The 10868-nt window shown below is 44.8% G+C and overlaps 1 protein-coding gene across 6 annotated transcripts in view; it reads right to left on the bottom strand.

The window, feature by feature from the left end:
* KDSR (3-ketodihydrosphingosine reductase) overlaps positions 1 to 10638 on the bottom strand; it is a 32279-nt gene extending 21641 nt beyond the window's left edge. For 4 of the 6 annotated variants that reach the window (XM_054723684.1, XM_054723682.1, XM_054723680.1 and 1 more), the window contains exons 1-3: positions 10438 to 10638; positions 4969 to 5058; positions 2990 to 3046 (exon numbers count right to left, since the gene is read on the bottom strand). In XM_054723684.1, coding sequence (XP_054579659.1) covers positions 2990 to 3046; positions 4969 to 5058; positions 10438 to 10548 — 258 coding nt within the window. In that variant the 5' untranslated portion in view covers positions 10549 to 10638. The remainder of the gene's footprint in view (positions 1 to 2989; positions 3047 to 4968; positions 5059 to 10437) is intronic. The other 2 variants (XM_054723683.1, XM_054723685.1) reach the window with 2 other exon arrangements.
* Between the last annotated feature and the right edge of the window lie 230 nt (positions 10639 to 10868).

Here is a 10868-nt window from a genome sequence, read left to right on the forward strand (position 1 = left end):
ACAAGGTAAGGAATCCAATTTTGGATGTACCAATTGCACTGTTTGAAATCTGTTGGCAATGCAATTAGCAGAGTCTAATTTTCTTGGCAGTTTTTATAGAAAGTTGTTTCGAGCAAACTCAAAATCTGTTGACAATGCAATTAGCAGAGTCTAATTTTCTTAGCAGTTTTTGTAGACAACTGTTTTGAACCAACGCAAATGTTGGTCAAAGGGTACAAACTTTCAGGTATAAAATGAATAAGTTCTGTGGATCTAATGTAGAGCATGAAGGCTGTCATTATTAATACTGACCTACTGTATACTTGACATTTGCTAAGAGAATAGAGCTTAAGTGTTCTCACCACACACACAAAATAGCTATGTGAAATCATGTTTGTGTTAATTGATCGTGGTAATCATTTCACAATGTAAACATATATTAAATCATCACGCATTGTACACCTTAAATATATACAATTTTTATTTGTCAATTATACCTCAATGCGGCTGGAAATAGAAAAAAAAAATCCTCCTCTTGAAATGCCACTCATCTACAATGACAGAAACAGGTCATCGACCACCTGCAGCCAGGAGGGGAGGCAGGAATGGCCTGCAAGAGGCTAGGGCCAACTCTGGGGGGTGCTGGAAATGTTCTGTCTCTGCATCACATGTGTGTACAACTTTAAATGGGTGTGGTTTATTGCACATAAATTCTACTTCAAGTTGTTATTAAAACGACTACATACATTAAAGAATACATAAATCACATCTCATGTTGTTAATATCTTAAGTTGCTAATAACAATAAATCTAACAAATAGGTTTAAAGAATGACTTCCTTGGAGCAATATCAGAGCTGTGACTGCCCTGTTGGGATTGAATACTAGCTGGTGGGATGAAGAGATAAGCAAACAATATCTACTAGCAGAAGCCACCTCAGCCTGGCCTCCTACTTGGAGGCCGAGCCACAGGACATTATGTAGGAGACCAAGGGTCAATCTGGGCCTGTAGGAGCTGAACAGGGAGCCAAGTCACATCTGGTTCCTTCTGAAATTTGCTTGAGATCCCTGCCTCTGGAATGACTGGCCACTCAACTGATTCTCTAGGCAAGGGGGCCACTGAGCCCAGCCCCAGCACCCACCAGGTATAAACCAGCCATGCCCGGGTGTGTGCAGCCCAGAGGGATGGCGGGAAATGCTCAGCCTGTGCTTTACTTCGGAAAACAAGTCCATTTAGTCTTTGAAAGGGAACAGAGTGAAGGAGAAAAGGGGAGAAAGCATATATTCTGTGCTTACTTTGATAGAAATTTATGAGACAGAAATGAATACTACTAGGGACAAACAATGAGCTTTTGTTTAATGTTTCCAAAGCAGAGTTTGGGTCACTGACATAGGAATCTCTATGTTTTCAGAGAGGTAGCAGAGATAAGTAGGAAGGTGTCCTTGGTTTCTCAGTCTTTCCATGAATTCTCCCGTGTTGACATTGGCCATCATGCTGAGGTGCAGACAGAATATGTGTGTGGGTGGGCACATAAGTACATCAATGATATGCACCCACGTGTAGTTGTGAGTATGAGGCGGTAGGAAGAACATGCATGCACTGGAGAAGCCTGAGTTCCAATCCTGTCCCTTTATCAACTTCCGAGCTTCCTGGGAAGGCTGCAGTGACCTCACCTGTGCAATAAGGGTGTCAGAGACGCGATGACCAAGATCCCTCCCAGCTCTAAGAAACCACGTGTGAGAAATGAAGCTGTGACATGGGAGGTCAAAGAGATGAATAAAAAGAGACCAATGGCTGTAGGGTTTTCAGGCAGAAAGTTTTACTTAATGCAAGGAACCCCATCCAAATGATATCAGTTCCTAAGGAAAAGAAATACCCCCTTCGAAAATGTGCCCTAGCATATTCCAGACTCAAGGGATCACCCTGGACTTTATCCCTGTATCATCACACAGAAAACAATTGTTTAAAAAGGGAGTAGGAATAATGGGATTAATTTTTAAACATGCCTTTTTATGCAGTATGGATCATTTACTATAAATAAAACCTATACCACAGACAAGTGAAATTTTTTAAATGTTAATAAAAATTATACATATATATACATTGAGTGGCCAGATTATTATGATCTCTGAAAGCATAATAATCTGGCCACTCAGTGTATATCCTATATAATAAAAGGCTAATATGCAAATTGTCCCCTCGACCAGGAGTTCGACCAGCAGGCAGGCTGGCCAACCGCCCATGTCCCCTCCCCCTGGCCAGACCCCACCCATGCACAAATTCATGCACCGGGCCTCTAATACAAACACACACACACACACACACACACACACACACACACACACACTGAGTGGCCAGATTATTATGCATTCAGAGATCATAATAATCTGGCCACTCAGTGTGTATAGACTCCATTTTATCTATCAAACAATTCCATAACCCAAAAATATTTTTAAATGCCCCCTTCCCCCTTAAGTGTTGGTATCAAGTTGATTTAAATAAATAATTGAAAGAAAATCATTTTCCAGCAAAGCATTTTGTTATTTTGATGGTTTGTCTGCGTGTGTATATGTGTTAGAGTCTATATGTTTTTGTCATAATCTGGAATTCCAGACAATTCAAGCAGTTTCACCTTTTTCACAACAGTCTAGTATGTAATTTAATTAGAAAACTCTCACATCTTCCAGGAAACTATTCAGAGTTGAAGAATCCCCTTTTTCCCTTTTTTTTTTTTTTAATATATTTTATTGATTTTTTACAGAGAGGAAGGGAGAGGGATAGAGAGCTAGAAACATCGATGAGAGAGAAACATCGACCAGCTGCCTCCTACACACCCCCCACCGGGGCTGTGCCCGCAACCATGTACATGCCCTTGACCGGAATCGAACCTGGGACCCCTCAGTCCGCAGACCGACGCTCTATCCACTGAGCCAAACCGGTTTCGGCCCCTTTTTCCCTTCATGCACCTGTGTTGATTCATACAGGAAAGGCATCACAGACAGTGATTTTACCTGTTTGTCATTAATAGAGTGCTTTTCAATTTCTTTCTTTGCCTGCAGCAGCCTCTCCTGAAAGCAAGAAAGAACTATTAGTTCTGGCGATTGTCTATTTGTCTGCTTGTTTGTTTAAAAGGAGAGGAAAAGTAATTATTTGTGTAAGTACTCATTAAGTTCTAGAAAACACAAAAGACAGCACCTATGTTACACAGCAATGGGCCACCATCAACAAAAAAAAGAAGCTGTAGCATACGCTAAGCTATGGCTAAGTAATAGCAAGTTTTTAAATTCATTGTATAGAAAGATAATAGAAAAATAAATGAACTTCAAAAATCTCAACTGACAGTATTAATTGTTGATGGGAACCCTATCAGTTCTAATCAATGTTTTGATCTGACATTTGATATAAACAAGAACAACCATGTGGATATGCAATTAGGGTGCATGTGATTCCATGTCGAGAGACCACCCAGCATTTCCCTCCTCTGCTATAAAAGCAAATATAGAAAAATCACTTTCCGGATGAACCAGGTAAATCCATGCCTGGCTACTCTCACAATTACTCTTTAGACCAGCAAAGCTGTCCATGGAACAGTAATTCTTCCAATAGCTCATTTTGTTTCACTCATTTTCAAGAAGACAAATACCGGTCTACAGTGTCGTACTTTGCTCTAAAAGATGTAATTTAAATGCGTCGTGACAGCAGAAAAGCACAAAAGGAAAGGCAATCCTTTGGAAAGACACACCTGTTTTCTAAACATGAATGTGCCTATAATAAGGTAATATTGTTCTGTGAATAAATATATGCACAACTCAACTTTGTGAAAATCAGAGTAAAATATTACATCAGAAAATACAGGACTTCTGGAGGCCAGAAGGCCCGTCTGCTCGTTCACCTCCAGCCACACAAGGACCACACAATGAGCTTCTGGGCACCCAAAATGCGGGCCTCCCTTGCCCCCCTTTCCATCTGCCTGGAGTCAAATACGGGCAATGTTTAAACCTCACAAAATGCCTTTTTACTAGAGTCGTGTTTCCATTCCTGTAAGGTGCATCAATGCCAAAGCAAATTCACTGTTCGAGAAGTCAGCAGTACACATAAAAGGTAGCTAATCCTGCCTTTCTTGATTTTAAAAAGAAACAAGGGATGCCAAAGCCTAATTCTGTGTCACTGTCTGAACGTTTCCCCCAGAGGCCCCTATGGCCGGCCACTCCCACTGAGGCCTGCTCACCTGTGCACCCCCTACCTGAGCAGTCACGGTACTCCTGCTCTCCCTTTGCGTAGGGGCATCCCAGTGCCCAGGCACCGATGCCACGCGGACATTCCCATTCCCTCTATCACCCCTTCCCGTCTTCATTCACAACGATGTCTGAGCACCCGCTGTGAGCCAACTATGCTGGGCACAGAACAATAGCAGTGGACAATACAACCCTGGTCACTTCCCCCACCGCATGGAGCAAGGGGACTCCTACTGTTTGTGTGAATAGAGTGGCACTGCTTCACAGGGCATGGAAGGAACTTTGGCAAGAACAACAGACCTTGTAGCAACTGAACACAGAAAAACAGGTGTTTTGCTCAATTGCTGGGGAGGAGTGAGATTCCTCAGTGGGGTCTGGGTTTCACTAGAGATGTGTATCATGTCATAAGCAAATCAGAAACATCTACATATCCTATCAGTGCCACCAACGCCTCTGCCGGCACCCCCAGTGGGCAGAGGGCCCTCCGGGCTCCCTGTGGCCTAACTTCCTCTCCCATGCCAAAATCAGCAGCGTCTATGGTGTTGCCTAATCGTTGCTGGCACTAAATATATATTTGTGGAGCTGGTCTGACTTTGACCAAGAAACTGCCCTGAATATGAGAAATAACCGTGGTTCAGGAAGCGTGCCTCAAACTGGAGATTTCCAGCGCAGGTGTCGACACCAGGACGTTGGTACAACCTCTTTGATTAATTTAAAGTTGAATGAGTTACTAATAACATGCCTAGAAGACTTACCTCATTTCGTGCAACCAGAGTTATGAATGCGCCTTGTTTGTAGCACTCGATAGCAATACACTTTCCAATGCCACTGGAGCCTCCTGTGACCTAAAAGTAAAAAAAAAAAAAAAAAAGTCTTCTTAGCACTTGGCATTTCCCTTCTGTTGAAAGTTCATCTAAAATAATTATGATGGGCTCTAAAATCCAATAGAAGAACTAAATTTTTAGCTACTCTTGCTTCTTCATCCCAGACTTCATGAGTGCAAACATGGAAGATTGTACCATTAGCAGAGCCTGCTGTCACTGTCCCGAGCACTGAGCTATATATACACTGCACACCTATACATTTTCCTGAGTTCACTGGAGGGAAAGTGTCCTATAAATCTAGCTAATAAATAATACATTAGTCCTAAGTGCCCATCAATAGATGAGTGGATAAAGATGTGGTACATGTATACAATGGAATATTACTCAGCCTTAAAAAAGAATGACATCTTCCCATTTGTGACAGCATGGATAGATGTAGGGGTATTATGCTAAGTGAAATAAGTTAGAGAAAGACAAATACCATGTGAAAGAGCATTATATAAAAATAAAATAATATAAATGAACAAAACAGAAACACACTGGTAGATATAGAGAACAAACTCATGGTTGTCAGCTGGGAGGAGGGTTGGAAGACTGGGTGAAAAAAGTTTAGGAATTGAGAAGTACAGATTGGTAGTTACAAAATAGTCACAGTAAAGTACAGAATAAGGAATATAGAAAATAATATTGTAATAACTATGTATGATGCTAGTAGGTACTAGAATTATTGGGGCATCACTTGGTAAATTATTAAATATCTAACCACTATGCTATATAGCTGAAACTAATCTATATATATAAAAGGCTAAGTGACCAATGTTACGTCCCTCTGACCGTACATCCCTCTGACCGTCCGACCGACCAGCCGGTACATATGACACGCACTAGCAATTTAAAAATAAATGTTGACTCGTGCTTGTGCGATACATACATATAAAGCTCTCACTGGTACCAATCTAGAGAGAGTAGGAATATTTCTACCTGAACCCGTTTTCAGACATGGTCAGTTATACGTTGCTTTCTCTCAAGTTTGAAGAGTGTGTGAAGTTAAAGTTAAGTTGTAAATACTTCATCACAAGGGAAATTAGTCAAGCACTCTGAAAGTATTTTTACTCTTAATGTGGTATATAGGGAGATATTAGAATGAGTTTAATCAATTTATCAGTCATTATTTTTATTAATGTTTTTATATCATGTTTTTGTTGTTGTTATATCATGTTGTTATTTCTTCTAAGTAATTTCCTTTCATGTGAACAAATTCGTGCACTAGTATAAAATAATACTGAATGTCAACTGAAATTGAAAGAAAAATACTACTACTGATAATAAATACTAGTCTGCCTTTGAGTCCAATTCCAAGTGAATCTTATTTCCTCACTGCATACCTCCTATGCATGACCAGTTCTACAAGACATAAAAAGAACGGTCACCTGCATATGTCCTGTGATATTTTCAGTAACTGCTTATTATAAAGTAATGTATGATCTCATGGAAATCCTGAAAAGTACAGCTTTTCTTCCTCACTATTCTGCCCTCACCATCTTCAGCTCAGTCACCCTGGCTGTCTTTCATGTCTATGCTCTCACTGACCGCACAACAGGACTCTGCACAGCCTATGTCCTCACCAAGGAGGCTCTCCTGCCCTCTGCTCTTCTGGCTGGCACCTACTCACCCATCTCAGCTCAAACATCGCTTCCTCAGGAAAGCCTTCCCTAACGCCCAGCATCTCCTCCACCCACTTTTCAGCACTGCATCCTTTTTTCCCTTTAGTTTATGGCACTCACAGAATCAAATAGCCATGGGTTGATTTGCATGATTATTTAATTCACAACCATCTCTCCTATCACCACCCCATAAACTCCATTAGAAATACCAACTCTATTTTTGCTCCCCACCATATTCCTAGCACTTAGCACAGTGCCTGGCATATAAGAAGGACTCGATGTATATTTAACTTAGTAAGACAAATGCAGTATTTTCTTTCTAGTCATTTTCCCTATGTAGATTCTATAACATGGGCCAGGGAAGTGGGGGGGAGGGGGCGCCTCCGGCTGTCAGGTGAAGGGGATTGGAAGTGTTGGAATGCATCTGACCTAAGAGGATATTGTATCCTACTTAAAACTAAAAGGCTTCACAATATTGCATTCACAGCTCAATCAAAACCATTAGTTAACCATTTCCCTATAGTCAGACAATTGGATTATTTAGAATATTTTACTGTTAGTCCTGCTGTAATGAACATCTTTGACCCCATCCCATGATTTTAAATCCTCATGAAGCCCCTCCTACACAATGTATTCATCTCCATGCGACTCCCAGGCATCCTCTCCTCTTTAGCCTCATCTTTCCACCACTGATGGGATTTCTTTGGCAGATCATTAACCAATTACCCACAGAAGGTTACTGTAAAAACATACCTGTTGCCTACGTGAGCGGTCGCCTCTGAGGAGGTCTCTACTATGGAGCTATTTCACAGATGGTTTCGGTTTATTAATTTGCACCAGACATTCCAATTCCATAGCAATTAACAGGACCCCTAAAAATGTCCCGGCTGTTTTATGATGCTCTGCTGCCTAAATGTCCCTCCATCCAATATCCCCCACACACCTACATTTCCAAATCCTGCCTACCCTGCAGGGGCCAGCTCCAATTTCACTTCCTCCAATCAGCTCTTCCTGTCACTCAGTCCCATCCTTTACCTGTCACTTCTATCTTGGACACAGTTATTTATGTACATGTCTTAGTCCCTCTGCCAGACTGTAAGTCCCTTGAGGACGAGTACCCATTCCAATTTACCTCCCTCATTCCTAGCACAGTGCAAAGCATAAGCAGTTTCAAAATAAACACTTGCCTACATTCATGTGCAGAATGGTGTATTGTGCCATTTCTATGAAAGATACAATGACAAGAACACTTGTAAGTAAAATTTCCTATTTGTTATTCAATGAATGAATGGAAGTTACAAAGAAAATGTATATGTTGTAAAGTGCCATGTTGATATTAGCTGTTGTTATTACTGCTGTCTTTTTCTAGATAGACTGTAATAAGGAAGCTAGCTGTGTGAAATTACTGCACAGCACAGACCTGTTCGACCTGATCACTTCTAAGATTTTTCCATAAGAACAAGAGTAAGACTTCAACTTTTGGGCCATGCTTCATGGGAAACTAAACCCCCAAGCAAGCCAGCTAATTCTTAAACGGTACCTAAGAATAAGCCATTTCTAGGCTATATTATTCTGAAAGTTATAAGCAAATATAAGAGATCTTCAAGATGGCTGAGAAAAATGGTAACTGTGTACTGAGTTGCCTGACAATTAATAAACTGAGCCGAGATGTGGGACACTAAAGATAAGTTTAATTTCCTTCCTTTATCATTCCCTCTTACTATTCATTGGAAATTCTACTTAAATGTTACTAACTTTAGTCACACCCCACCCCTCTTATTGAAGGCAAGAGGGGGGAGGGTGTTACAAGGAAAGTTGCTCCCAGCCATCTCCAGAAAGGAAAACTTGATTTTCCAGTACACAAGTCAATTAAACAGCTTTTTAAAAACCAGCTGATGTACACACGTACATACCCTGTAAGACCTCTGCAATTAGGGAGATAACACGAGTATGTAAGAATTGTTCTAAAAAAATGAAACTATAAATAATTATGACCTAGTCTGTTCATGCTTCCACATAAACAAGCATGCCAAACGCCAGCTCCCTCTCCTAACACCCCCTGGTCTAGTCCCAACAAATCTCAAGAAAAATAATTACGTTTTCGCTCTCCTTCTAACATTAAAAAAGAGGACGACAGATGGTGACAGATGTGAATTATTCATGTCACCCTCACATCACTTGTAAGGGCCTTTTAAAACTAGTCAGTGGCCCTAACTGGTTTGGCTCAGTGGATAGAGCGTCTGCCTGCGGACTGAAAGGTCCCAGGTTCGATTCCAGTCATGGGCATGTACCTTGATCGATGTTTCTACTCTCTATCCCTCTCCCTTCCTCTCTGTAAAAAATCAGTAAAATAAAATAAAAAAACAACTAGTCAGCGAAAATAAGAAAAACCCTCTTGGTTTCTCCCAGACTTGTCTGTCACCTTACCTACCAGCGGCCTGCAGCATCATGGGGTGGAAGGAGCAGAGTCAAGGCTAAGGGAAACTCTCTTATAGACAGACACTGACTCAAATTTTTCATCAATGCATTTGGCTTTACCTTTTTCCAAGTGATGTTCTGCAAACGTAAGTTCTGAAAGAATCCAACCTTTAAAGCCATACGAAAGTGGCAGAAGTTATCAGGCGGATGGATGTGACCCACCTTCAGGATTTGGCATGACTGTAAAGTTTTGCTCCTCTCTCTCTTTCTTGCTCTCTCTCAAAGAATTTACACTCACCTCCTCATCTATCTTCCACATAGGGAAAGAGCAGGAGTTGGAAATTCACGAATTGTTTTACAAAAGAGAACTTAAAGAAGACACCTTTCCTCATTCACGAAGCTGGTCCAGATGTAAAGCACACTCGAAGAAATGACCATCCTGTCCTATCGCACACAGCTCGGTGGGGAGACTTAGCACGTCACCTCGGGCACCAGGAGGATTTGTGCCACCAGCTTAGTCCTTACCCATAACCTCCCGCCTCGGTGTGCACCCCGGGGTGGGGGAATTCAAAGCCACCGCAAAGAGCGAGGTGCTGGGCGCAGGGAAGGTGGCATTCTCCGTTTAAAAGGAGTGCTACACCTGCAGAAAGGGAATCTTTGAAGACACGAGCTTCCGGTAAGAAACAAACCAAACCCATCCACAGCCCTTTCACTCCTAAAACACCGCCAGGTGGATTGGCACAGGGTCGCCCTGGAACCGCCATCAGCCGACCCCAGGCTGAGCTCCCAGAGAAAGTAGCAGTGCAGACGGGGCAGAAGCGTCCCCGCACCTCCCTCCGGCCAGGGCTGCCGGCCCCCTGGGCTCGGCCAATTTCCCCCAAGTGAGTCACCTCTAGATGCTCGGTCTGCGCCTTACACAGGCCAGCTCCCAGCTCCCAGCTCCCAGCTCCCAGCGCCTCGGCCCCTCCGGGCGGCAGGGACTCCCTTCCCCGCCTCCCCGCTTCCCCCCGCGACCACGGTGTCCTTGACAAAGTTTCTCCGCCTCTCCGTTGACTGACTCGTCGGGAAAACGGAGGACAAAAACAGCCCCAGCCCAGGGATGCGCCGGGCTCACCCAGCGGCTCCGGCCCCCGGAGCACCGGGAGGAGCCAGCCGCGGCGAGGCCGGTCCCCGAGGGCCTCCGCGCGGCCGGCGCCAGGTGCACGGCGGCGGGGGGACCCTCGGCCGGGAGAAGGGGCGGGCCGGGCCGGGAGAAGGGGCGGGCCGGGCCGGCCGAGCGGGCCGGGAGGTGGCGGCGCAGCCCCGGGAGGCCACTCACCACCACATGCGCGCCGGGCAGGGCGAGGGGCTTGGGGCTGATGAGCGGGGACAGCATGTAGAGCAGCAGCACGAACGCCACGAGGCAGGTGCCCACAAGCAGCAGCATCATCGCTCGGCCGGCCGGGTCGGGGGCGGGCGGCGCCGGGATCACGCGCGGCCGCGCTGCAGGCGCCGGTGTTTGGGTCCCGGGCGGGCGGGCGGGCGGCGGCCGAGGGGAAGAGGCGGAGCCGGCGAGGGCGCGACCGCGGGCGGGGCGGCGCCTCCGGCGGAGACGCGGGAGCCGGTGCGCGGTGCCCGTGGCGTAGGCCGGCCCGCAGCCTCCCCCCGGCCCCGGCCCCCGGTCCCCGGTCCCCGCGGCGCCCCCTGAGCGCCTCTGCGCGGGCGCGGTGACCGCGCTGGTTCGGGTCGCGAGTGCCTCTCAGGACCGCG

The sequence above is a fragment of the Eptesicus fuscus genome, chromosome 12, assembly GCF_027574615.1.
Source record: "Eptesicus fuscus isolate TK198812 chromosome 12, DD_ASM_mEF_20220401, whole genome shotgun sequence".
Classification (NCBI taxonomy): domain Eukaryota; kingdom Metazoa; phylum Chordata; class Mammalia; order Chiroptera; family Vespertilionidae; genus Eptesicus; species Eptesicus fuscus.